The sequence below is a fragment of the Leishmania panamensis genome (genome assembly GCF_000755165.1).
Source record: "Leishmania panamensis strain MHOM/PA/94/PSC-1 chromosome 35 sequence".
NCBI lineage: Eukaryota > Euglenozoa > Kinetoplastea > Trypanosomatida > Trypanosomatidae > Leishmania > Leishmania panamensis.
In genome coordinates this window covers 417,218-443,731 of record NC_025882.1, presented here as the reverse complement: position 1 = coordinate 443,731, position 26,514 = coordinate 417,218, and the positions used below count along the sequence as shown (strand labels likewise).

The 26,514-nt window shown below is 56.0% G+C and overlaps 10 protein-coding genes across 10 annotated transcripts in view, besides 2 other annotated features; all 10 read right to left on the bottom strand.

Moving 5' to 3' along the window:
- The window catches only part of LPMP_351270 (hypothetical protein), a gene marked incomplete at both ends in the record, with an annotated part of 2,194 nt that extends 1,579 nt beyond the window's left edge, over window positions 1–615 (bottom strand). The window contains one exon of the mRNA XM_010704762.1: window positions 1–615. Coding sequence (XP_010703064.1) covers window positions 1–615 — 615 coding nt within the window.
- A 462-nt stretch (window positions 616–1,077) lies between these two features.
- On the bottom strand, window positions 1,078–2,835 carry LPMP_351260 (protein phosphatase 2C, putative; the record flags this gene model as incomplete). Its single annotated transcript, XM_010704761.1, has 1 exon — window positions 1,078–2,835. One exon carries the CDS (start codon window positions 2,833–2,835, stop codon window positions 1,078–1,080), a length of 1,758 nt encoding a protein of 585 aa, XP_010703063.1.
- Window positions 2,836–3,736: 901 nt separating this feature from the next.
- Window positions 3,737–4,139: a repeat region.
- Window positions 4,140–4,338: 199 nt separating this feature from the next.
- Window positions 4,339–5,388, bottom strand: LPMP_351250 (hypothetical protein; the record flags this gene model as incomplete). Its single annotated transcript, XM_010704760.1, has 1 exon — window positions 4,339–5,388. The coding sequence occupies one exon, from the start codon at window positions 5,386–5,388 to the stop codon at window positions 4,339–4,341; it is 1,050 nt and encodes a 349-aa protein (XP_010703062.1).
- Window positions 5,389–6,699: 1,311 nt separating this feature from the next.
- LPMP_351240 (hypothetical protein) lies at window positions 6,700–7,059 on the bottom strand (the record flags this gene model as incomplete). The annotated part of the gene is made up of 1 exon (XM_010704759.1): window positions 6,700–7,059. The coding sequence occupies one exon, from the start codon at window positions 7,057–7,059 to the stop codon at window positions 6,700–6,702; it is 360 nt and encodes a 119-aa protein (XP_010703061.1).
- A 1,064-nt stretch (window positions 7,060–8,123) lies between these two features.
- GPI10 (GPI alpha-mannosyltransferase III) lies at window positions 8,124–9,992 on the bottom strand (the record flags this gene model as incomplete). The annotated part of the gene is made up of 1 exon (XM_010704758.1): window positions 8,124–9,992. One exon carries the CDS (start codon window positions 9,990–9,992, stop codon window positions 8,124–8,126), a length of 1,869 nt encoding a protein of 622 aa, XP_010703060.1.
- Window positions 9,993–11,493: 1,501 nt separating this feature from the next.
- Window positions 11,494–11,916, bottom strand: LPMP_351220 (hypothetical protein; the record flags this gene model as incomplete). Its single annotated transcript, XM_010704757.1, has 1 exon — window positions 11,494–11,916. One exon carries the CDS (start codon window positions 11,914–11,916, stop codon window positions 11,494–11,496), a length of 423 nt encoding a protein of 140 aa, XP_010703059.1.
- Window positions 11,917–13,114: 1,198 nt separating this feature from the next.
- On the bottom strand, window positions 13,115–14,122 carry LPMP_351210 (hypothetical protein; the record flags this gene model as incomplete). Its single annotated transcript, XM_010704756.1, has 1 exon — window positions 13,115–14,122. One exon carries the CDS (start codon window positions 14,120–14,122, stop codon window positions 13,115–13,117), a length of 1,008 nt encoding a protein of 335 aa, XP_010703058.1.
- Window positions 14,123–15,434: 1,312 nt separating this feature from the next.
- On the bottom strand, window positions 15,435–17,360 carry LPMP_351200 (hypothetical protein; the record flags this gene model as incomplete). Its single annotated transcript, XM_010704755.1, has 1 exon — window positions 15,435–17,360. One exon carries the CDS (start codon window positions 17,358–17,360, stop codon window positions 15,435–15,437), a length of 1,926 nt encoding a protein of 641 aa, XP_010703057.1.
- Window positions 17,361–17,939: 579 nt separating this feature from the next.
- Window positions 17,940–18,319: a repeat region.
- Window positions 18,320–19,022: 703 nt separating this feature from the next.
- Window positions 19,023–20,009, bottom strand: LPMP_351190 (memo-like protein, putative; the record flags this gene model as incomplete). Its single annotated transcript, XM_010704754.1, has 1 exon — window positions 19,023–20,009. The coding sequence occupies one exon, from the start codon at window positions 20,007–20,009 to the stop codon at window positions 19,023–19,025; it is 987 nt and encodes a 328-aa protein (XP_010703056.1).
- A 3,250-nt stretch (window positions 20,010–23,259) lies between these two features.
- Window positions 23,260–26,028, bottom strand: LPMP_351180 (endonuclease/exonuclease/phosphatase, putative; the record flags this gene model as incomplete). The annotated part of the gene is made up of 1 exon (XM_010704753.1): window positions 23,260–26,028. One exon carries the CDS (start codon window positions 26,026–26,028, stop codon window positions 23,260–23,262), a length of 2,769 nt encoding a protein of 922 aa, XP_010703055.1.
- Between the last annotated feature and the right edge of the window lie 486 nt (window positions 26,029–26,514).

The window sequence follows — 26,514 nt, the reverse complement described above, 5'->3', positions numbered from 1 at the left end:
TGAGGTAGGCGTGCTTCTCCTCAAAACAGGACTCGGGTGCTGAACCTCGCTCTCTGCGTGGTTGCTCGACTGCATCTGCGAGGCCGACCACTCCGCGTCCCGCATCGCCAGAAGTGTACGTGGAGGTATTTCGGCGACGAAGCATTCCGGAAACAGCAGCATGATGAATGTGAAGAGGTCGCGGACCTGGCACTCGGAGCGATGCTGATAAGGGGTGGTTCGTGAGTTTTCTACCGTCGAGGAAAGCGGAGCAAAGCAGAAGAAGCCATCCGCAAGAAGCGATGCTGTGGTTCCGATAAACTTGGAGGAAGGCAGCAGCAGCGCGGTGAGGCTGACCTCCTCGCGGGACAGGCTGTCACCACTTATTGAGGCATCCAGGGGAGTGCTGCACGCCACATCTCCTGTACTCATCGCCACCACCGCTGGATTCGTGTTGTGCGTTACTATGAAGGGCACCACCACGCCTCCAACAATGGCGTCGCGGATCACTTGTTCTGCTGTCTGCTCCCGTTGACTAGCATAGGCCAAGACTTGCAGCAGGGCGCGGTAGTGCTGCAAGTTGGAGCTTCTCGCGACAGCAGGCGTGAGTGTAGCGGTGGACGAGGGGCAGTGCATTCTCCGCCTTGGAGGCTGCGCTCAGCACTAGTATGTGTTCTGTTCAGCATCAGTCACGCACAGAGAAAGAAAGGGCGTATGTGTAGGGAAGTGAGGGGGCGTCGTGAGGATAACAAGGCGCACTGCCGTGCGCCAGCAGGTTAGGTGCCCCTGTGCAAAAGTGTGCGCTCATCGATGCAGTCGGTCCGCTACGCATGGACATGAATTCATATGTACCTCCGCAGGGGTACGGTAGCACCGCTTCGTCGTCTTGTCTGACTGTTTCGCTGTCTTCTTTCGTCTTTTTGTGTGATGTTTGTATGTTGCGAAGAGAGGAGAGAAGCCACTGTGCGCAAGTCTTCGCATGTGCACGCAGAGCTACTGGGAAGATGCCCACTACCCTTTCCTTTGCCTGACCTGCACATCGGTGACGCCGCAGCAACGCATACAACCCATTCAGTCCCACACAAACAGACATTTCACTCAAGCGACAGTCGCGTTTGACTGTAGTCGCTTCGCCAGTTGCTGGAATACCGCATCCAGACGCGGGTCATTCGCGTCAATGGCGTCACGCAAGAGTTCGTGCTCGAAAAAGATAGCCTCCTCCTCCATCACTTGCTGTAACGCACCGCACTCCTTTCCGTAGTAGGGCAGCAGCGGCAGGGAGTGGCGAGTCGGAAGCAGATCACGCACACGCTCCCAACGGCGGCGGATCAGTGAGGAGAGTGTCGTGCCGCACCGAGCGCAGTCCAGCTGCAGCCTCTTCCGCAGTACAGGAAGCCGATGGCACGCACCAACATAGAGCGGCCCCGGTTCCACCCACTCAGCAAACTCCGGCACTGGCATTCCACAACGCTCCCCTACCCTTGCCGCGCTCGGTGTTGTGTCAGACGCCGACCCTGCCACAGCCACCATGACCTGAAGGGAATGTTCGGCACCAAAGCGCACGGCAAAGTCACAGAGGGAGGCGGCGATCGCCTCCGGTGGTAAATCGCACGATAGCCCACGGCCCACCACCTTGGCCAGCTCATCCATGCTGCTATCATCCTCATGCCTCGTCTCGAATACGGCATGGTTGCACAGCACGAGGGCATCCCCCGCTAGCATGCGCCACGTCTTGACCGTGGGAACGGGGATCATTTTCTGCTCCACCGGCGAACGCCGCCCATCCTTCTTCATAGACCAGTGGCCAAAACTCCTAGCAACGTTGTAGTACGGGTTGCCGTCAATCATGTCCCCGACGGCCGAGTCCACTTTTCCGCCTGCCTGCACGATACGCCGGTACTCCAGGGTATGAAGTGGATTGTGGTCGACACTCAGCGGGACCGTTCGTTCTCGCGATGCGTCCAGTCGACTCCACATACCACCAGTCAGTGTGTTTCGAGCAACACCGAAGGCACGTGAATTGCCCAAGCAACCGACAGCTACGTCGAGATAAAACGGAGTCTGGGTCAGCAGCTCCTGCAGATGACGCTCCTCGGCTACCTCTGCAGACGTCAGTACTTTCTGTGGAGGAGGCGCCATTCGGTGCTTGCGCTCCGTCAGCGCGCTCCGCTGCTGCTCTGCCAGCCAAGTTGGGGTCACGGTCGCCGAGAACCATACACCGCGACAGCCACTTTCTTCCGGTGGCAGAGGCACATGACAATCATCTTCCCGGTCTTCGCCTGTGCCCCTCTTTTCCACGGCCATTGAGTGGGAGGGCGGGCATCCACCAGCGTTACACGCACGGAAAAAAGCCGCATCGGCGCTAATGGCGTACTGCTGAAGGTCCCACTCTGTCACAAGACTCTCGAACTCTGTGTGCATACTGCGTCGCCGGGCCAGGGCAGCCATCATAATAGAAAGGAGAGGATTTGAAGGATCTTCCTTGCGCAGTGTGCGTAGTTCGGCTGGCAAAGCAGTGTGCATGCTTAGGGCCTTGGCGAGGTAGTTGCTCACGAACGAAGATGCCTCTCTGCCAGTGTAGCTGTCGAGCAGGCCACCTGCCACCATCTCACCCCAAAAGGGCTCTTGATGTTTCGGGAGCGACCACGCTGAGACGTCGTCTGTCGGGGTCTTCCGCGCACCTTGGGCCGCGGCCGCTGATGTCGAGTCGTACAAACCCCTGTTCTTGCGATTGAAGACGTGAAAGGAATCCATGTTATACGAGCTGGCAAGGTTCATGATTTCGCAGGTGCCAACCTGAATGTACGGCAGCTTCAGTCGCCGCATCATCTTGTGTTGTAAGGGAAACGACTTCATGATGCTCGTTTGTCCAGCACTGCCCCTTTCGCATCTGCGCAGCCGCGAGCATGCGCAAGTGTTGTCAATAGAGGAAGGCGTACGCCACGACAGCAGTACGCAGCGGTCAAAGTGCGTAGACGGGCGCAAAGCGTTCGTTGACGTTGATCCAAAGTGGCGAGAGTAACACGGGTAAGACACTGTGCGCTACGGCTTTCATGTGCAACTATGAATAGTTGGGTGTGAGGATGGGTGGGGATGTCAGAGCTTCAGTGAGAGAAATGGGGAAGGGGGAGCAACAGCGAATTACGCGGCAGTGGTGCGTCAGTCGACGGGAAAAAAAAGAAAAGACCATACCTCTTCAGCAGAGCTGGGGAGTGAGACAAAAGGCGTCAAGGTGGAGTGACATGGCGAAGAAGATTGGAGGAGTGGGGGAGAGAGGAGGCCGATCAAGCCAGACGCGCGGCAGTCTGAATTCTTGCAACAGTCGCAGGGCAAAAACTCATGACAAACGCGCATCCCGTTGGCTCTTCCGGAAGCCAGCGGCGCTGCACGTCAAGCAAGATGTAAAGCAACGACATCTCATTTTGCCCGCTTTACCGAGGCAACTGGCCCTGCAGGTGGGCGAATGTCCAACACAGTGAGTTCTTCAAACGCGCGGACAAACACGTCCTCCGCATCACCGCCGCATTTTGGACAAGTGTATCGACATCATCGGGGAACATAAGAGAGGTAGGGCAACCATCAGTGGGCCCACTTTAGCACTCAGTAACGCATACGTATAAAACGGAAAAGATGAGGAAAAAAGAGAACAGACACTAAAGAAGTGCCCGCCACACCTGTGCATACACCGGTGGCGGCGCCTCTTTGTATTACTACACATAAGACACATGAAAAGAGTATCTCTCTTGGTCCACTGCATTCCATTCAGCCCTAGCACATGGATGCTGCTCCGCCCTGCTCACCAGCCTGCCACAGGGCCCGCCCGATCGCGCGGTGCGAAGCAGCGCTAGGCACGCACTACGGCAACGCGCCGGGTCAGTTGCCGGAGCGCCGCCTCCTGACTCGTACTCGATCGACCCCCCCCCACACACACACACGCGCCGCCAGTCACCTCCCTCTCCGGGAGCGCTCAGGCTCGCCACACCAGTAGGCAGTGAGGGACACGGGTGGGATGCGTTGGAGTCAGGTTCACGCCCCGCCGACCACGCAGAGGGTACAAGGGTGCTCACTGTCGCATGTCGCTCCGACACAACGCCATCCACAACCCCACCGCCGATATGCGTAGCGCTACATTGCGCCAACCACCACCCACTTCCCACCCCACAGAGTGAGGTGTCCCCCGGCCATCAAAGGGGTAAACACGCAGAGAGCAGGCCATAGAAAAGAGGAGAGAGACCTGCCACTCCCATTGGGGGAAGCCCTCGCACCCTCATCGTTTCTCAAAGTATGGTGGCGCCTCATCTTTTGTCGGGGAGAAAGAGGCGAATAAGAGAAACGGAAAGAACGACCCCGCGGTGCACTTTAGTGGAGTTCCGTGAAGAGGGGGTCAGCTGTCCACTCTCCGGCTTTGTGAACCACAGGTCTGCCTAGTCGAAGCTGTCGCTGAATCTCTGACCTCACACCAGGATTGTTGCCCTTTTGCGCTTCTGACGGTGCCATACGGCGAGTGTCAAGGGACAACTGACGTGGCGGGGCGTTGACAGAAAAGAGCCCATCGAGACTCGACGTCGAAGACGAAAGATGAGGGGTACCGCAGGAGATACGTCTCGTAGCAAGCTTCACCTCGGCTTGGTTTTCAAGCGACAGCATCGGCTGCGACCACGGTGTTCGTTCATCAGCAGTGGACAGCTGCACCTGCTCTACTGGTCGGTAGATGCTCATAAACTTCTGATGTTCAGCCTCCGCCGCTTTCATGCGTGCCCGAATCGAGTCGTGGAGGCGACGCGCCTCTTTCTCAAGGTTTTGCGGCGCATTGCCGCCAATGTATTCAGTGGGCTGCCGAGCTGCCATGCGCTGGTGGTAACTTATTCTGAGGTAGTCGGAAACCTCCCGTGCGAGAATCGTCTCAAAACATGACGCTTGGTTATTCTCGAGTGCACTACGCTCTTGCTGTTCCTCCAGGGCATACATCTCTACCGGCCTGGTAGAGGCGCGGTGGGCCACTGGGGTGGACGGGAGAGTAGGTGCGCGTGTGTTGTGCGGTGAGGCCACCTGCGCCGTGGATATGCTGTTTGCGGCCGTGGTGGCTGGCGCGTCGATAAGGTGGACTTCCTCTGACGTGTCACCCTCCTCTACTAAGGAAGGCAGAACGGAGACTTCCCTCAGTATGGCCGGCGCCAACGTGCCCTGTGCCAGCGCTGCTCCTGCCTGCAAAGGCGACGCGGCGCCAACCTCGCCCAACGGTGGTAATTCGTGAGTCACGACGTGGAGTGACGAGGACGCGTGGCCGCGCTGCGAGCTACTCATCAAGTGCTGGAGAGAAGCGAGCAGGAATGTTCCGCTCTGCACAGAAGCGGAAAAGGGGGACGAGATGGATAGGAACGGTGTCACGGGCCTGCAGTGCGGGTTCATTTGAATCACATTTACCAAAGGTGTGGAGGAAGGGCTGCGCGGGTTCGCGTACGGTGATAGCGCGGGCGGCGGGTCACCCGGTACATCTTCGCCCAGCCCTCATGTCGAGCATGAAACTAGTGCCGCCCTTGACGGGCTGAGAGTCAAATTTTACAAGTGTTCCACCTCGAAGGCCTTGAAGCTGCCATGTACCCGAGAAATCCCTCGTCAGCGCTGCGACATGCGACGTATCGTCTTCGTGGGCAACGCTGGTGGTATTGGTTTGAGAAACCTTCAGGGAGCGGCATTTCCGCACTTCCCTCTGGCGCCTTGACGAGTGCCGCGGCGTTTTCGTCGTCTCAGATGCCGCCGCCCTGTGTGAGAGCTACGTTGGGGACGGAGGAGGAGGACTGCCGCGCGTCTTCGGCTGAGTCTCTCTGCAAGAGTGAGCCGGACGCGTCGTCAGGCTTGGCGCTCGATGACTTCGTGACCCACTTCTCTATGAGAAGGCTTTGTGGTATAAAAAGGCTGCTCTGAGTGCAGTGAGTCTTGCTAGGCAGCGGCACAGAGGTGAAAGGCTCCAGGTCGAGTTGAGCGCCGTGGTGCCCATTGTATAACTGTGTGGTGGGAAAGGAAAGCTGCACGTGGCGCCTTCGCTGCCCACGCCAGGTGTCTGGTGTGTTGAGCACGCCAGTAGGTCAGCTTCGAGCGGCGTTGTGGTGAAATGATCGGTGTAGATCTCTAGCTGCATATGTATCCGTGTCCCACTGTGTGTCTACCTGCAGCTGGGGGAGCACCCACGGGTGTGGTTGGGTGCATCTTTGCCGCGACGCATACGCGCTGATGCAGCTTTCTGAAAGTAGGTACTGCAGATTCAGCTGCGCAAACAATGGCGCAATGAGTTACGAGTGTGACAAGGCGTAAAGAGAATATTGAGGAGGAAGAAGATGATGATGTGCTCCATGCGCGCGCGAGAGAGAGACGGTAGAGAGGTTGGGGTGAACAGCGTCAGAAAGAAACGTCCTGCAAGTGACCAGCTACAGGCACGATGGACAAGAACGCTGCGAGTCAGCACACGTTGTTCGATCTTGAAAGACGTCACCGAGGAGAGTACAAAGAGAGAGGAGAAGGTAGGGGAGCATGCACTGCAGTCACGAACTCATCTTCTCTCAGTTTTCGTTGCTTCTGCACTGGTGTCCAAACGTGCATCCCCTCTACGGGAAACGCAGAGGCGCAATCCTACAGCGCGCACCACAGCAATCAAATCCGGCTCTCCCCCCAATCAAGTTTAGCATACTCTCATATGCATCTACAGCGTTGTGCATGATATCTCTACCAAATGCCGACACGCATGTTATAGTACTTCTGCACCGGCTTCTGCGGTAGGTAGCAGTCCAAAACGGAGCCGAGGAACGCGACGGCAACCCCATCGAAGTAGGTTGGTGCGCGGTAAACAAAGGCGCACTCTTTACTACCCAGTCTGCTGCTGTGGGTATGGGGTAGGCCACTTACGGTTGATGTCGACGAGGACCTTCTAAAAACAGGCGATTGTGTCGACTGAGTTTCACTCAGAGGCGCTGCAGAGGTGGAGAATGCACCGTGTGCACCTGCGCTGCCCCCGGTCGCATCGAGAGAGACACTCGCCAAAAACGCTGCCGCGGCTGCGTCCGTTTCACTACGCTCGTTGAGCATATCGAACTGTATGTCGTCGAGCAAAAACTCGCGACACCGCTGATTCGCCAGATAGCACTTGATACACTTCAATGCAGATGTGGTGGCGAGCGCAATGCACCCGGTAGTGAGCATCGGCTGAGTGCGCAGGCCGCGTAGAATAGTCCACGGAGGGAAGTGAGGGTTGCGCTGGCCCTGCTTGAGACCGGCAAAAAAGTCGACCTGGCGCTGGTCCTCCTTTAGCAGGCGAAACGTGTACCAGCAGAGGGTTGCCGAGAACAGGGCGCTTGCGCAGGCACCGGTGCGCGCGCCGTGGAAGTAGTCTGGCCCAAAAGCGCAGACGATATCGTCCTCCGCCGCTTGCTCGAGATACTGCTTCATCGCTGCCGAAGAGGACATCGCGGTGCGTGGTGACCAGGTCGCTCTCTTTCTACTCAGCACCCCCTAGGAACCAAGCACCAAGGGAGGAGAGCAACTACAGTGCCACACGAGGATGGGGGAGGGGGGGGGCTGCTGCAAAGGGGCAAGGAAAAAGAAGTAGCCGGTCGCAGAGAAGGTGTAGCATACGAGCTAATGAATTAACAGCGGAGAAACACGACAGGGGCGTGTACGAGCGACTACCAGAAGAATTGTAGAGGCCACGAAGCTCTCGGAAAGAGGTGGTGGTGGTAGTGGCGGCGGCGATTAAGAAGGTAGCGTCTCGGAACGGAAAAAGAGCTAAAAGCGCTCTTGTACGGCCGCCTGTGTACATCCCCCGTCTTAGCGAGTCGTGACGCTAAGACGACCCAACATCGCCTCTAATAGGGTTCTTTTCTTCATTCTCAGCTGCTGTCTCTCTTCCTCTGCTCGCTGCTGATCCTGAGTTTGGTGTTTTGTTGTTGCTTCTCTCTTGGTTCCGTGAAAAGAAGAGCGAAAAGTGTAAAAGCATGAATCTCTCCTTCTACATACATAGAAGGATAGCAGCACTAGGAGGAGATCAGCCTCATAAGCATATCTGGGCGGCCTTCCGAGAATGGTGATTGCGAGAAAGTTTCTCTGTTGCCCATGGAGACACACACCCAAACACCACCTCACCATTCGCCTCGCTACGTCACCTCCCGTGACCACAACTCGAGATAGCGGTCCTCATCCTGTTCGAAGCTGTACGGTGTGTGAAACACGACCGCGATTAGGCGGTAGCCCATTGGTCGCAAAAGGTCTGCCTCCAGTGAGATAGCGGTATTCTGGAAGAGAACAATGCCGTCTGGCAAAACGGGGGGTTCGGCTGCTGGCATCAGGTGGTGCGCCCCCCTCCACCACGCACCTTTTGAAAGCTTCTTCTCACTCTCCATGCCAACCTCCTCGACGTCAAGCTTCGACGGAAGCCGTAGGTAGCGCCACAACGCGTAGGCCTTCTGTTGCTCCCTAAATAGGAGGTCGTGTGTCACCTCTCGCACCCCTAGCACGGGATCTAACTTCACTGGACAGTCCACCAGCTCCAGTCGATCCACCTTGCCATGCAGCTGCGCAAAGCCAGGCGTCGCATAGCAATGCGTGAGTACTTCCAGGTGCCTAAAGTGCCAGTCGGCGTCGCGGATTTTGCGCCACAGGGTTAGGCTGCCGCAGCGGTAGCCGTGCAAGAGCACAATCGCTAGGGCTGCATTTGCGACCCAGCAGAGTGTGAACAGGCGTCGCGCCGTGGCAGCAGACGGCACGACAAGGCTCCAACGCACACTTTGCACGCTAGACGAGTTCTTCTGCGCCGACAGAGAGCTCGTGCAGAGATCGACCACCACGACACTCGAAAGCACCAGCAGTATCGGGAGCAGGAAGTAGACGAAGCGCATCTCCTTGTGATCTACCAGACTGTAAAGCATCAATGACAGCACACCTACAAACACCCATCGCTTTATTTCCTGCCTCAGCGTCCGTGAAGAGGTACAGGTAAGTAACGTGTGGTCCGCATACCGCGTCGACCCGCTCACATGGTGGCCCTCCGCCACCTGCATCCTCTTCCAGCACACGGGTGCCCATGCCAGAAAGAAGACAAACGGGGCCGCCATGACCGGCAGCACGACCAAGTACCAGTAAGGCGGATGCACTCCAAAGTACTTGCTCACGCCCATAAGAACGTTGACCTTCAAAAACTTGTACGGGGTGAAAACGAGACGGTCATAGAAGACGTAGTCAACAAGGCACACAGCGGCGCTCACGCTGGCCAGCGCGCTGACTGTGAGGGGAGCGAGCACAGCGAGGCCGCGTGCGATGCCTTTCCTGCGGCATAGGCGAAATATATGTACCATAAAGACCGGGAGCACCGCTATGGCCGCCGTAGCGCGTACCGCACATGCCGCACCGGCACAGAGTAGAAACGTGCTGTACCTCGCTTGGTAGAGCGATAGCAAGAAAAAAAGAGACTCCGCCACGTTGGAATAGCCGCGCACCCCTGTATTGTTGAGGAACCACTCCACCACCAGCATCGCCAGGGTTGTGGACGCAATCGTCGGAATGCCGCCCGCCGTTTTTGTGGAGCTACTGGGGGCTGAGGAGGGAGAAAAGGATCCCGCACCGCGTCCTGACGTCGACAAGTCGAGACCACATCGAAGGTCGTCGAGGCGCTGTGCGAGGGCGAGCATAGTGCAGTCCTGCGCAAAGAAGATCACAGCCTGGACACACCGGTTAGCGGCCCACACCGTCATTGCCGTGTCTGTCCCTGTGCACTTGAGCACAAACAGCGGACACGCGAAGATTGCCGGAAAAACATAGGAGCGAATGAGTTCATGCCATTCCCATGTCAAGTGGCCATGGCCAAACACCATGTGATACGCGACTTCCTCACTCTGCCACCACTCATCCGGCGACTCTGCCGTCCTTAATGTCAGACAGAGGGCTATACGATAGAGCAGCAACACCGCCAGTACCCTCCACGACCGCAATGGGCGCGGCCACAGACTAAACACTGTCAGGACGTCCATGATAAATAATAATAATAAAACGACACCTTTAAGTGGAGAGAACTAGCTTTCGTTCCAGTGCTGGTGGTTGGACGTGTTTTATCAAATCTGTTAGAATGCCGCCTGCGCGTGTGGGCGAGTGAGTGCGCTTCTGAGTGGAGCTGAGTACCTGTAATGGTGCACACGTACAGGCAGACTGTCAAGTCGTCTGTACGCGCACACTTTGTATTACTATTCAGCTTGTTAGACTTTTGTTTTCTTTTACTTGGGCGACAACCTAATCTGTTGCGGAGTGGAGGGATGATGCCGGCGCCAAATGCTTGTGAGAGTAATGTGCACTATCCTCATACATGCACCGTTGTCGCGTTCACTTACGTACTCTCGTTTACTTTTAGCCCCATATGCTGCTCCTTTTGTATAACCTTTCCATCTACAAAACACAGAGTGAGGGAGAAGCCGTGGTTCATGGGAGAGAGTGAGCAGCGGGGAAACATACCAAGACACGGTGGGGAACGTGACAGTTGGCGTAATCCATGAGAGGAGCCACCAGGACACGGGGTGTGACCGCTATACTAGGCTACCTGCTGGAGTGCGATCTTACCTTTGTGCATATACACTATATATATATATATATGTGTGTGGGGGGGGGCCTCATCTTAGTCATTTGTTTCGAGCCTGAGAGCTCGAGACTTCTCTCTCGACATCACAGCACCCCAACCAAAGCCGGAGCACGAGAGACAGCAAAGTGGCTTACCCGCTTGCATCCGGTTATTGTACCACACCGCCTTTTATTCTCTACCGTCTATTTATGGCGTTGCTGTCGGCTTTCCAACTCGGGACTTTATCTATCACACACGAGGATAGTCAAGAAAATGCGTACATCTGGACGTACACGCGTACGTCTTCTCTCTCTTGCACAGAACTCACGCCACCGCCCCTCCCCCTCCTCCAAGCTGTCACACCCGTCCCTGGACTCAGGGAGGGGTGGACAGGGACAATGCAAATGGGCACGTGAGAAAGGACAGGGGCAGGTGATGGCCTCGCGCTTGAACAGCAGTTGTTAAGAAGAAAGGAGTATAGGGGAAATAGGAGAACGCAGGAGGCTCAAGCGGAAAAAACAACCACAACAACTTCGCAACACACCACTACGGCAAGAGCTACCTAAGGCGGGGGTCTACATCAAACTAAACAAACTGCAGAGCGAGAACAAACAAAAAGGCTGAGTCCGTGTCCGAGTTTACGCGCGACTGCTTGTCAAACAAGTACACGCATACATGCACACACACACACCACACACACATGATGCGTAGCATGCAAAGAGTGGACCAGCGCACGGAAGCAGTACACACAAAAAAAAACAGAAGAAACTATATGATGCACCAGTGGTCGAGGTGGGCAATGAAGGATGTGTGGTGAAAGCAGTCACCGCCGTCAGCGCTCACAAAACATATGCACCACGTCAGTGTGAAGAGTCCCGCGGTGAGGCCGAGTCATAACGAGCTGATAGCTCACGCTTTCTGCGTCAATGCGGATGAACGCGGCACACATCAAAGGCGCCGCTGCCATCCTCCACGCCACGGCGCGTCAGGCTCTTCGCCTTCCAGATCCGGTGGTAATGATATGCCATATCGTGCCCGTATCCCTGCGGGTCGCTATACACGGCCATCATGTCATTTGCCCACCGCTGAAACTCTGGCACGTACTCATAACTGCAGTGCTGGGTGAGGTGGCTAAGTTCCTCCTTGCGGTTGCATGGATTGGGGTGAAGCGTCTTTTTAATGCCTTCCGCACGCTCTGTTTTGGATTCCTCGATGGTGCGGTTTGTGTAGTGCTTGGCAATACGGTTTTCTACGATGCCCTTGGCAGCAATAATGGTACGCACAGGGGTGAGTGCTACCGCTGGTTGCGCGCAGCACACGGCTACAGACAACGTGGCACGGCGCATTGGGTGGCACAAATGGGTACTTGAAGGGCGGGAGAAGAGGAGAGTAGGGAAAAAAAGGCTGGAGACGACACGGACACGAATGTGGAAGCCTAACCGCCTTTCGTTTTGGCGCATGCAGCAGCGTTGATAACCGGAGGAACGAAGCACTGCTTCATTCGTCACCGCCGTTGATGCCCCAAGAGAGGTTGAATATGGTGCAGACAGTTAAAAAATATTCACACACGCAAAGTAAGTTGTCAAATTGAGGAAAGAAAGGGGGGAGGGCGAGAGGGGAGAATGTGGGATGCAGCTGAATACCAGAGGTAGGAGTGGGGAGATGATGATGGCAGGGACGAGGGAGGCCGCGCAAGTGATGCATGAAGGGGTTCGAGGTTACTTGATCGCCTTCAACCACAATGATGACCCGCACGCATCTCTTCCCTGCACGGATACCCCACCCGTCTCGGTACTGTGATAAAGAAGCTCAGACAGAGGAGTAAACACGTGGCCACCGGTGTCACGGTAGTGTGTTGAGCACAAAACCTTCCCTCTGCATTTCGTGTATGGAGACACGATGAGCTCCGTTGTGGCGGAGGAGGAGCAGGGGGGGGAAGAGAGGAGAAGAGTGATGCTGCTACGTTTCCTCCCTTCGTTTAGTCAGACTCTACAGCCTCAGCATCACATCTCGTTCCTGCTGAACGCACTGGCCACCTCTACATGCACCAGTCGCCCTCCCTTGCTGCTGTTGCCCACAGTGTAGAACATGTTCTGGGTGCGTGATGCACGCGTTGAATGCCCACGGGTCAGCAGAACCGTCTCCCTCCAAAGAACGATACCATCTTGTATCTGTGACTCACATTCATAAGCGACCCTTTGGCACAGGACTAATAGATTGAGGGCCTCTCATATCATCTTTATTTCCCCCGCTTCTGCGGCCCACCAAAGATCTCTTTTTTTTGTTCGGTGAAGAGGCGCGTTCAACGACATCACCAAAGGAGGGTTAACCCCTCCTCCCCCTCCCCCATGCACTTTGTGGTGGCGTGCGTTGTCCCTGCAGAAAGCAGAGGTACTGTCCACTAACTTCACACAACAATACAGCCGTGGCTTCCGTGTGGTTGATCGTTTGATGGTCGTGCCAATCGATTTCGAAAAGCACTACACATGGTAGAGGAATAGCGCTCGAAGACAGGGGAAGGGGGGGAGTTGTCCGCAGTCGGCATCAACCACTTGCCCCCGTGCCGGCAGCGGTGTCTCTAGTTGTGTCAATCACGGTGCGTGGAATGTGATCGAGCAGGAGGGAGCCTCTACAAAGGGCAGACTGCAACCCAATAGGATCAACAATGCGATGGCCTGTGGCGAGATCGCGCCCATAAAGACCTAACCCATGATCAGGGCGAAGGACAACGTCCGTCAGTAAGACCCAGCGGCGGTCTAGAAACGAGATAGGACCTGGCACCGGTGCAGCACCGCTTTCCCCCTCGTTTCGCGCTCGCGCCCAGTACTCCTCAGAGGATCGCGCCACTTTAAACGAAGTCGACGACTCGCTGTCCCTTTGAACCCAAACGAAGGTAGAGCAGGCCGCTAGCTCGGCGGCGTGCTTACACTCATTCAGCTCCTTGTATATATCGCGGACGGCCTCCGCATGTCCGTAGGGCACCTGCAGTAGAGGCATAACGGTGCCCAATCCAGAGGACTTAAGAGTGGCAGAGGCAATGGTCACTGCCTCTTGCTGTGTCTTCGGATCGGCAAGAATCGACCCCAGTGCAAGGTTCTTCATGGGTACACCTGGTGTGCCGTCTGCTCGAAAAGTACCGTAGGCGAGTCCTTGGGGATGGGACATTACCACGAGCACAGTCGGCAACGTTGACTCAGTGACGCCGCCGCCTGCTTTGCACGCCGCAGATGTCGCCTCAATAAAACGCGTGTACTCAGCAACCTCCACACCCAGGGAGTTGGTTCCCTTGGTGATGGTGGAGGGGTGTGGCATGCAAAAGACGGGAAGGTAAACCCCCTTCACCCTCTGCTGAGTATCCAGCACCAGCACACGAGAACCACCACTGCCAGAAACCGACTGACGCAGCAGTCGGTCACGTGGCGACAGCACGGTGGAGAGCGTCTCATAGGTGTTCTGGGGAGTAAGATTGTACTTCTTTTTGGCCTGGAAGTGCTTCATATTGAAGAACGCCACCGCCGACCGGGCGAGCATCACTCGCGAGCCGCACAACATTGCTGATCGCTCTTAAGCTCGTCGGCTGCGCACTGTATCTTGGCGAAGTACACAGTCGAAGAGAAGTAGGTTGGCAGTTGAGGCCAGCGCTGATACGTTAAGGGTACTTCAGAGGGTGTGTGCATGAGACCGTGGAGAGCAGCACTAAGGCAATATATATATATATATATATATTTGGCCCCTCAAAACCAACGTAATGGTTGTGTCTATGCGCGCGTCTGTGCGACTGTCACCGAGGACGTCTGTATCGTCGAGAAATAAATTGTGAAGCGCTTGTAGTTGGTGCTCAGGGAGGAAAAGGAAAGGTAAAGCACATATTCGCACACGCCGGAGCCGCATAGAGCCACCAAAAAGGGGAAGCGGCACACCTCTGCAACGAGCACAAGAGAGAAGAAGCGAAAAGTCAAAAGTAAGAACGAGTACAGGGAGAGAGGGTAAAGAGAAAGGCGTCACTGCCGAGTGGCTCCCCACTCTGTTGTACTGTATTATTCGTCATGAGAAAGGAAATGAGCGGAGCTGGGCAAGACAAGGTGTCTTGTGTGTGTTTGTGGGGTGGAGGGGAGGGGGAAGGGAGCCCTACCCCGGAGGCACAGAAGAGCTCCACCTGATCTCCTCGCGGAAATCACGTGGCAAACGGAACCAAGCAAGCAAAGAAAACGCCGGCATGTTTGGGACCCTTGTCTGGGTTCCTCCTTTTCTTGGTCGGTTTGCCCACACTACAGCGACTGGTAGTCTTCTCCCCCCCCCCCCACACACACGCCCCTGCACCAATACCATCGCCTCGTGTGCCTCCCAGGGTCCTCCCTTCATCCCTCTTTTATGTTTGCACGCCTCTCTTGGTGAACCCTGCACTTGTGCTTTTCTGAGCTCTCGTTTTGCACCGGTGTGCTTTGACAAATAGACGAACACACAAAAGTTTTACGTTTCCCTTACGTCGCCGCGAAGAAATGTAACAGAACATGAACGGAAGATACACGTCGAGATAATCACGATGATGATGATTATGATGATGAGGAGGAGGAAGGGGGGGGGGAACACAAGTATTACAGCAACACCCAACCGGTCACCAGAAGCTACAACAGGTGGGCACGGGCAAAAAGAACGGTCTCCGTTAGAGAGAGCCTGGGATTCTGCCAATGCGTACGAAAGCCTCGCCATTTCTCTCTACGATTCACCATCAGCACACAGGCATCGCTTCTCTCGTTCGTTTTCCTCATCCTCTTTTTCCCCTCTTAGCCTCCACCTTTATTAGTGAGGCAGTTACGTTGGTGTACAGTTTTTCGTTTCTTGGGGATTTTTCTTATGGGGTCGCTTAGGCCAGTAGACGTGTCTGGAATGACTTGCGAACAATTATGTGGCGAATGGCGCCGATGGTGAAGGTGCAGTAGATGAGGAAAATTGCGGCCAAGAAAAAAAATGGCGCCAGTGTCGTCTGCGGTGGGTTGCCTTCCGCCTCAAATGGCAACGGGACGTTCATGGAGTAGAGCGTCTGCACAATCACAATCGGTTGCATAATGTTTGTCATTTCCGTGAGAAGTAGAGCCATGCGAAGAGCGCGGTTACCGCGGCGCAGCAGAAGCCATTGAATTGCCACATTGTGATGCCAGTTTGAGAGGGCCAACGTATCGCGGCAGTCCGATATCTCGCGCTGAAAGTGCCACAAATGCGCCTGCGCGTTCTCCAGCTCGTGGCGGATGGCAGGGTCGGCCACGAAGAACCGGTCAGCAAAAATGGGCTGCAGCAGAGACGCAAAGAGTACCTCACGCCGGACTGTGTCGGTGCCGCACTCGCCAAAACAGCGCCGAACGGCGGTGATGTGCTGTAGAACGGCATCCTGGTCCTCCTGTTTCTCCCTGACGTCGAAGACACAGTCGCCAAGCTCATCGACCGCCTGGGCGAGAGTGATGCTGTCGAGATGATGGCCCACCACAATTTGCAAGAGCATACTCATCGCAAATGGCGCAGTAAAGCGGCGTCGCATGGATGAAGAAAGGCGAGCGGTGTAGCCTAAATGTGAGGTTGTCACCTCCGGTGGTGAACAGTGTAGCTGCAACATGCGCAACATGTCGTCCATCTCCGCAAATGGTTTTTCGTGTATGGTAATCATCCAATCCGCGAAGACAATGACAGCCACAGCCACAGGGTCCGGCACAGAGGAGCGCGGCGCCTTTATGCGCGCCGCCTCAAAGCGCATCTCCATCACGCTCTGCGTAGTGGGGGGGATGCCGTGCGGCGAAACATGAGCCGCAGCGCGCCTCGGTATCTTTAGTCGCTTCGTCGTTCTTCTCTTGTCTGTCCTCAAGAAGTCAAATTTGAATCCACACAGTCTGTGGAGGAACCCCTTTTGGTTCGACGTAGAGCCCGTGTTCCCAGCTTCGCGAGCGGTGGTGGCCGTCGAAGTAGTTGCGCGGCGCCCACCATTTTCCACCACCGGCGTGCACAGCAGGTTGAGAAAAACGTAGCCGGACATGCTGTCGGAGACACTACCGGTGTTCTGCGAGTTAATGTCGATCGAGTCTACCGTGGACAGGTACAAACAGCTCTCTTTGGTTTCTTGCGAGATCGGCAGGTGGTTCAAAAGTTGAGTCACCCGCTCCACGCTGAGCGGGTTCGATCGGTCAACCTGGATGTCCAGCCACTTCGCCAGCGGCAGGACCGGTTCGGTGGTGTCGCTAACACTGTTGCTGCTGTCGTGATGCGGCTTAGGCGGCGCCCATGCTTCATTCGCCGTGCCGCTTTCTGAGTTCAAGCCGGTGGGAAGGTGAAGCTTGTGCTGCTTCAGGTACCTCAGAAGGTCTTCCGTTCCGTTGAAAAGGCGCGCGTACAGCGCCGTGTCCTCTGCGGCCTGGCACACGAACCACCAGTGCTCCGCTCTATCCTCGATGCGCACCAGGTTCGATGCAGGAGCCGACACACCTCTCGGGGGGTCTGGGCGACGTGCGCCGTGGATCTTGTAGTCACCTGAGCCGTCCAGTGTACTGCCACCGTCTTCGTCGACGCGCAGGTGCAGGTATGACCCGACAGCCTCAGGCTCCGCCTCCATCATCCCTGGTACGAAGCTGCGGTTCTTCAAGAGGGAGTGTACACGACAGTGGCTCTCTTTGCCTACAGCAAGGCCGCTGAAGTCGATCACATCCGTTCCGTCAGAGTGCACGTAGAGGTGGCTCAAAAGAGTGTAGTCGAACGGCAAGGGATCGACAGCCTCGTCGGGGTTGGCCTGGAAACGGCGAGACTTCATCGCGCTCTGAATCGCACGAGTTAACACATAGAAAACCTAGCAGAGGCCGCCACAAATGGGGAGGAGAATCTCTGAGACAGCGGCGAGGAAAGGGCAAAGGACAGTGGCCCCCAGTACGGAGACAGCATGACGAAGCGCGCGCACCTATAGAGAAAGAGAGAGAACAGACACTGGTGTACTGTGTACTACTGAGCCTGTGTTCCAGCAAAGCTGACCAAACCCGAGACGGTGAAATGGGGATACAATGACAGTGGAAGCATAGGAACGAGAAAACCCTCTGAGACGAGACGGGAAAGAGAACGACAGGAATAAGGTGTGGCTCTAGAGTGCTGTTGATAGCTGCATTGGGCATGCGTAACACCACCACCTCCGAGACCAAGAGAACCAAGTCACTAAAACCCTCACCATGAAGGAGCGCACAGGACGAGAACCGCTGCTGAGAAGACTCAACAAAGGCCATTGTGGCGAGCTGGATTGGTCCTTTCGGCACTATGAGCACTACACAGAACCACCATCCCTCTCCCTTGCATTCGCCGAAGCACCACCAAAGAGTCATTTTTTGGCTTTTGCGCATCACCGCGTCCATTCAGCCCTAGCACATGGATGCTGCTCCGCCCTGCTCACCAGCCTGCCACAGGGCCCGCCCGATCGCGCGGTGCGAAGCAGCGCTAGGCACGCACTACGGCAACGCGCCGGGTCAGTTGCCGGAGCGCCGCCTCCTGACTCGTGCTCGATCGGCCCACACACACACACACACGCGCCGCCAGTCACCTCCCTCTCCGGGAGCGCTCAGGCTCGCCACACCAGTAGGCAGTGAGGGACACGGGTAGGATGCGTTCGAGTCAGGTTCACGCCCCGCCGACCACGCAGAGGGTACAAGGGTGCTCACTGTCGCATGTCGCTCCAACACAACGCCATCCACAACCCCATCGCCGATATGCGTAGCGCTACATTGCTCACCACCCCCACCCCCACCCCCACCCCACGGAGTGAGGTGTCCCCCGGCCATCAAGGTTCAGAAGACAGAAAGAAAAACATACAGGATACACGGGAGAAGAGGGTGAGCAAACCCACTCATAGGACTTGTGAGACCTGTAGAAGTGAGGGAGGTGTCTTCTCATCGCATCCACTTCTCTGTCAGGGCAGGGGGTGGGTTGTACTTCGACTACGTGTGACAGCAAATCCTAGAGTCGAGTAGGTCGGTGACATACACGAGCGAGACGCAGAGGTGGGTAGGTGGAGGGACAGCGAAAAAGGAGGACGCTGAATGCAAGCAAAATAGCCTAGCAACAGCCGCCCACGCCTATTGGGGGACAGTGGAGGGTGGGCAGAGGAACTCCTCTGAGAGAGGGTGTGTGACTAGAGACACACACACACGCGCACGCACAGCGCATGGAGAGGGAATCACAAGCAGAAAGGCAGAAAAAAAAAACGTAAGACAAAACAGGAAGACGAAGGAAACGTCGGGGGGGGGGGGCGCATCAAGGGACAAAACAGAAGAAGACTGTCCTGTCAAACAAGAGTGATAGAGCGGAGGTGAGAGAGAGAGAGAAAGAGAGAGAGAGCACGGCACTGACATGCGGTAGCCCCTTTGCTTACCAAGTTCTACTTGAGCACAAGGTCAGAAAGGGAAAACGAAACCTACCTAGAGTGGTGTATCACCTACGCCAGAATGATGGCAGCGGCGTAGCTCACGGATGAGTCCTCCACGCTCAAGCACTTGTTCGACTGCGAGTAGTGCACAAACTTGATCTGCACCTTGCTTGCTTCGTCCATCCAGTGCTGCATTCCAATACTGATCGGCGCACGTCCGCAAATCGTATTCTTTGTTGTCCGCAGGTAACCATACCACCCCTCCAAGTCGCGCCGCTCCAGCAACTCCATGGCAGCGTGGTCCATGGCAATGATTGAGTCACCGATATTTGGGTACTGGTAGCGCTGGTAATGGTACGTGTAAGAGAAGCGATCGCCCCAGTGGCAGAAATCAGAGCTGAAGATGAAAAAATTACGAGCATCGTCCATGTAAGGCTTCAACACGTCGCAAATGGCCTTTTCGTCCTGCCGGTTGGTCCAGCCGACGATGATAGGGACGATAGAGACGCGCGCCGCTGCTGGCTGAGTCGACGTACCGGTCGCCGCTGGTGGGTAGTGAAGGATGTGGGAGAGGTAGGGTGTCTCCATCTCGATCGAATGCTCTGCCTCGTCTGTGCGGCGAGACGCCGTGGCCGCCCCAACCCCTGCTTTGCACAAAGCAGTTATCACACGGTCCACGGTAGCGGTGTCCACCTTCAGCGGTCCAAAGGGTGTCTCGTACGCGCTGGCGGCGGAGAGCTCACACCCCTCAAAGCCTTTCGTATGCGACGGGCCAAGAATAAAGATGCGCTCCACCTTACTGCCTTTGGACCCCTTTGCATAGAGGTACTCACGGAAAACCGCGAAGGCCTCGCAGGCGGTGCGGCCAGAGTAGCTCATGCCGGCATGTGGGACAATCAAGCCCATCATGCGAGCGCCCCCTCGACTCTCATCTTCGTAGTGGTGCGTCACTTCCCTTAAGTAGTCGTCGATCGTAGCTTTAAGACGTTCTGGGATCGCCTCGTACCAGCCGCAGCCATGCGGCGCTGCATGTGTGGCGGAGCGCACAAAGTGCATTCGCGTCTTGGCAGGTGAACTGGTGTACTGGGAAAGCAGAACTAGGCGGTGAGGTGCGGAGGAAGACGAGCGGTGGGGTCGAATGGGTTGCTTAGTGCGAGTGCGTGTCTGTGTGGGTACATCTGCATGCAGGTGTGAGAGCGACGCCGTGCAGGCGTTGGTCAACACGGAAGCCACAGCAGGACACCGAGGCACACGTCCGCCAAACAGGTAAGGGGAATGACGACGACAAAGAGGGAAGGAGGGAGGGAAGGAGCGAAAAGGAAGTCGTGTGCGAAAGATGCGCGTAAAATACAGAGGGAATATAAGCGCAATGTGTGTGTGTGTGCAACATGCAGGGAGTGAGTGAGTGAGTGAGTGAGAGTGGGAGAGTGGGAGAGCGCAAGTCCCCCAAAGCCCCCGCACTCTACGTCAATCGTTGGCTCTTCCACGCAGTTCAAAGGAGAGCAAGAGGGTGGACAGCATCGGCATCGACGCGCGAAGAAGTGCGTTTAGCATCTCTATTCATTACACCGGTCGACCTTAGTCATTTTGCGATGAATTCAGTTGAGCATTGTCACTGTCCCTTCGTTCCAGAGACGTTCAACAGCACTCACAAGCACCACAGTAATGTGTTCGTAACCCCTTTACAGCTTCTTCCCTATGATAACTCAGTCCACTGATAGAGAAAAAGCACCAGCTAGTGAATAGCTCAGCATGTTACCCTACGGAACCACCGGCACAGAGACTTAGGTGAATCTCATACAAATACAGAACGAAAGGAAACGCCGAGTGAGTCGAGCGGCGTGTACATGTTCCGGTGCAGTCTCACACCATGCACGCTGACGGCAAGGGGAGGGGGAGGGAGAGAAAGCAACAAGAGAGAAGCAGGGAAATCAATGGGACGCTTACGTGTGTCAAGACAGAGATGGTGCCTACATGGTACGGGGTTCCATTGGCGGCGTGTAAAACCACAAAGGCAATCGAATGGCACTTGACCTTATAGGGGGGGGTGGTTGGTGGGATGTGGTGTTGGATCTGGGAAATTTGACCGATAGCTGAATCGGTGTTCGTGTATCCGTGGAAAAGGAATCCTGAGTGAGTGTGTGTGTCTCGGAAACCGACTCCTCACTTCCACTTGTGATGTGTGACCGTCTGTGTACCATAATGTTTCCCGATCGGAAATTAGGGTCCCAGGTCGGGAAATATGCTGCATCTGTTTCTTATGAATTATTCCTTTACCTTTGTCCCTTTATCTCTTCTCCAAATGTATATAGTAATCACACTAAGTGGAGTTGATGCGGCCCGTGACGAAAAAACGCCCACCCACCCAACCCTAGACACGAATTTCTCGGATATCCGGGAAGGACCGGAAGGCCACAGAACGGCAAACCGTTTCCCTCCGCGGAGGTGTGTGTGTGCTCCGGGAACCGCGGGAGGGTGCGGGTGCCGACCACGGCGTGGACGAACCGCAAGTTGAACCTACCAACGCAGGGGGCGAGTTGTATTTTTTCGTAAAATGGCTTTCGTTTCAGATAAATTTTCAAGTGATTTCTCATTTTTAACCATTGTTTCATTCTCTTGTTTTTCCTTCCTGATGGCAGGCGCCTGGCGCTAAGCTGTTTTCTCCCTTCCCTGAAAATGAACCCTAACGGTCTTCACCTGGGGAGTCGTCTCCGAAGGCGCACGAGATGCACCGTTTTCAAATCGGGTCTCGGCCCTGGTTTTGCGCGGATGTCGGACCCAGCATCGCCCCGAGACTCGGTGTTGGTGAGGTGAAAATTGGAACCGCGACGAGTCCGGTGCGGGAGCGGGTTGGGACAGCACAGACCCTCGCGGACGACACGATTGGAAGCGAGTGGGCGCGCCCATCATCCACCCAGTTCCCCTTTCTTTTCAGCCCACCCTGTTTCTCTACTTTTGTGCATTGGTAGTTTTGACTTTGTAGTTTCCTCTGCGACATGGGTTCCCGATTGTTCCCAGCGATCCCTTCGGGTTCTGTAGCTTCCGTTTTTGTAGATTTGCCGACCGCAGCGCCGCCGGGATTCGTGTACGTGCGTCCCTGCGTGCGCCGCTGGAGCTGGCGCTGGTAGCTTGATTGTTTTTTCGGTGGCTGACCGACTCGTTTCCTTTCTTCTGGTGACTCCCCGCATGTCCGTTTGGCATGCCGCCCTCTGACCGTAATGAATGGGCACCCGGTGGGGGAGGCTTCCCCGGCACCGGTGCCAAGCCATAAGAAAAAGCACACAAAAGAAGTCCAAGACGACTTGATATGCTCCTCACGCGACCGAGCGCGGTAGAGGAGGCCGACGGCATAATCATGACGCGGCGCCGCGGCCGTGGTTGCGTGCGTGCCTTGCCGCTTCCCAATGGGGTCGCGAAGACACTCTCCATACCCATCTGCCTTTCACAAATCTTTCTCCCTTCTCGTCCTTTATTTGTCTTCAAGAAATCAATATCTTCGCGAGCACCCTATCACACAGGACGGTGGCAGTACCATCACTAAACAAAAGGTGAAGAACAAGGTGGCCCAAGGCGCAAGTCTGCGCGCAGGTAGTACAGACCCTGTCATGAACACCAAAGGGAAAGAGAGAGGTCAAAGGAGCTTCGAGTAGGCCACACTGGCAAAAAGCGACACAATATAATAGCAGGCAAACGCATCACGTGGCGGTCGTGACGCAAGGACGACCAAAGTGCGTTCCTGCACGCTGTTTTGTGTCGAGCCGCCTATCCGTCTTCATGCACGTCCACACTGAGAGCGCCACAGAGCCCCATCATCTCTCCTGCATCCAAAGGCGAAGCATGCCACGCCGTCTCACACCATCTCACGGACACCACGTGAGGAATGCTGATTACAACGGCCCACAAATGTTGCCCCTGACCCCTACCAACGTACCCACCAGCTGTAAGAGGAGCGACCGAAAACAAAAGAATGAAGAGCAACAAGTTGAGCAGAGCAAGACCAAAAAGACGCGAAACGAAAAGATAGGAAAGAGAAGAACCGCATCACATAGCGATCTCTGGCAGAGAAAGGAGAGAGACAGGCAAACATTCCTGCTACTGCCGCCGCAGCCGCCATGGGCGTGCACACGTCCAAAGCGCACCAAGAATGGAGGACAATGACGAGGGGGGAATACAACAAAGAGAGAGAGCCGCAAGTGACGGCACAACGCGAGTCACCCAGAGTAGAACTGTCATACCCTCCACGACAAGCACACTCGTCTTCGCAAAAGAGACAGTTGGAAGGACGTGCCTACACCTATTCTGCGCCTCAATCGGTGTAGGCCCGCGTGCTGACGTCGAAGAGCGCCACAACAGGGCGGTGGTCGCTTGAACGGACGTTCGGGACGTCCGTGTAGAGCCGAATGGCGATGCGGTGAGCGGCCGAGCTCACCCGTTTCTTGTACAAGATGCGGTCACAGTAGGCCGGCATGCGGTTCTTCTTGTGAGAAAAGTTGTACTCGTCGAGGGTGACGCCGCCGTTGGCAGATAACTCGTACTTGTAAGTCGGGCGGAAGAGAAGGTTACCCTCCTGGAATCCTTGGAACACCTTCCCGCGAGCCCGCTCGAGGCTCAGCTGGTCATTGTTGATAAGGATAGATCGAATGTTGCGATGGTGCTCGATGACATACTCGATTGCCTTGCGAGTGCCGTTGATACGATAGTTCAGGTCGCCACCAAAGAAGGTGAGGTCAAACTCCTCTGTGACGTCGCGACGCATTTTTCGGTTTGGGGCCACCGCAGACACCATGGGCAATCTCAAAGGGGTAACGCCTTCACCATAGTCGGTGTCTGCCCAGTGATCGTCCGCGTTGTTCTCGATGCCCTCCTCCTCCTCCTCTTCCTCCGCACCCTCTAATACTTTCCTCCGTTCAAGCAGTTGGTTGAAGAACTTGCGATAGCGACCGCGGCGGCCAAGCCGCAGACCGTAGACAATTTGCTCGTAGTCCTTGTTGCGGTTCCTCACAGCACCTTGATGCGCCGCCAGGTGCGCCGTGATGAACAACAGTGTCATGTAATTTGGTGTGTCCTTCTCAGGTGTTCCGTCATTTGACGCGTCGTCGTCGACACTGCCACCGTCTTGGCGTTGACTGATGCCGTTGTCCAATTGATACCTGCGCCTCTGAGCGAAGTGGGCCTCAAGCCGCTCACTGAACGAGTCGAGCGAGGCAGTGCGGCTGTCATTCCCAAGAGGCGAAAACACCCCCTCATCGTCTAAGACACCTTCCTCGTCATTGTAGAGGCTGGGTGTGCTGTTGCCATTTGCCAGGCTCCGCCCATCCAGCGGCGTCCCATACTCGTCGTCAAGGTCGGGCACTATCCGTGGCCCACACAGCAAAGGCGAATACGATGCGACACTGCCGGTCGCAGAGAATTTCGGCGGCACGACGACAAAGCAATTCTTTGAGCTTGGTATCATCGGGCTGCCAACAGTTAAAGGACTGGTGGCAGCTTGCTTTACCGGTGTGTCTCCTGTCGTGGACGTCACCTTCTCAAGCAACGGGGTCAGCGAATCGGTAGTGGGGCCGCGTAGTGTCGTCGCCTGCTGGGATAGTTCGATATCTTTAGGCGTCAGCGACAACACTAGCCCCACCGCAACACCACCCTTGTTCCCACCCAGACCATTCAGCAGTCCCGTCTTCACGTGCGCTGTGTGGGACCTTGAGATGTAATGGACCACGTCACGGCGACGAGCAAACACAAGCATCTGCACCGCCCACATATGGTGCTTGCCGACCAGCTCGTACTGTCCGCCAAGGCAAACCTGTGATACAGTCTTCGCCCATCGGCGCTGGAGCTTGTTCGATATCAGGTAGGGGCCGTTCTCCTGCGTACCGACCACTACTAAGTGTGCGTTGGGGTGAATACAGTATGCGGAGACCTCACCGACGCGCGATCTCCTGCTTGCCATGTTCCAGCTAATGTAGGCGATGCGCAGCGGTTTGCCGGGGGCCCAAATCTTGTCCTCACCTCGCAGCAGGTCATCGAGGCAGTAGCGAGGGATCGGAAAGGTCTCGCGAGTGGGGAAGGTCGTCTCGTCTGCACCGCTGACAAAAGTACCGTCTGCTAAGGTGGTGTCGATTTTGTTTCGGTGTCGAGTGTGTTCGTTGGTGAAGGTTTCAGCTTCTACAGGTGATCGACTGCAAGCTGATGCGGTAGCGCAGTCGACTGGCACACTCGCAGTTGCGTCGTGTGAGCAACAGCCGTTGATCGCATGCGCACTGACGGTGTACCACGCTGAGTTACCCGATTCCCCAGCGAAATGAAGTGTGGGCGACTTGTGAATAGAGGCAGGCGCGCACAAGGACTGCCGCATGACGCTGTGCCGCGTAAACTGACGCGTCAGCGATTCTAAATTCGCGTGTTCCGAAGAAGACGATGCGGAGCGCGGGCACGATTTCCTCTCACTCTTCCGATGATCCTGTTCAACCGGGACGGTGGGCTGAGGATCTGCAGGTTGATCGACACGCGCTTCCCTGGAAAGTGGCTCGCACGTCCGAGTGGGAAGCAAGGCGGTATTCTCACTTTGGCGCGTGTTTTGGACGCTTGTGTACGTGCCGTCTTCCTCCGTGTTCTGCAGGCTCGACTTAGCGAGGTCGGCGGAAATGCGGGCACCAGCTCCAGCGGATGACTGAGAGGGAAGGCGAAGCCCGCGCTGCAGCGGTTGATCAGGTACCACGGTCACGAAGGACTCTGGCGGCGACGGAGGACACGCAGGGTCGTTGGTGCGCCGCGCAAGCGAATCATCGGGTAAAGCACGGGATGTTGGCCCAATAGCTGTGATTGCCCTCCCATTATCAGCCGCCAATGCATTGGTGTTGTCTCGGGTGCAGCACGTGCTGCCGTTGTAGCTGCACGCTTCCTTCGAGGCGGCAGCAGTGGGTGTTGCGCGATCCACTCCGCCTTTCCCGGCCGACGGCCCTATGGAATTAGCTTGCATACCCCGCACCTGGACTGCTGGCCGTGGCGGGGGTGTGGGGGGCGTCGACTCCACAGATGGAGGGTGCTTTGTTCCCTGGGTGCCATGGTGCTCTTTCATTTCTGCGCCAAAGAAGCCCGTTCAGCGTTGTGAATGTGGTGCCTGAAAGTCATCTAGCAGCGATCCAGAAACCAACAAAGAAGAGCCCGCGAACCCTTTCACGTCTCGCCTACGCACAGGAGGGTACAGGAGAAAGTGAAGGGTAACGGCGCAAAGCAACGCACGAAAGCGACGCCGTTGCTGGAGGTATATCGAGTAGTCAAGCCCAGTACGGAGTGAGCAGAGCGAACGGCAACTACATACATAAAGAAACGCACAAAGCCCAGGTTGAATGAAACCAGCTGGTGCAGCACAGTGGAGGGGCAAAGAAGGCAGAGGAGGGGAAAGGAAGAGGACAATATTCGGCGCACAAGCGCCGACGAGACAGAGAGAGAGGGGCTCATACGCAAGACCAAACACACCCACGTCGCAGTTTGTTGTCCCCCCAAGCTTATTCTTCCTGTTGCATCACAAGTCCACAACTGCATACGCCTACAGCCACCGCCC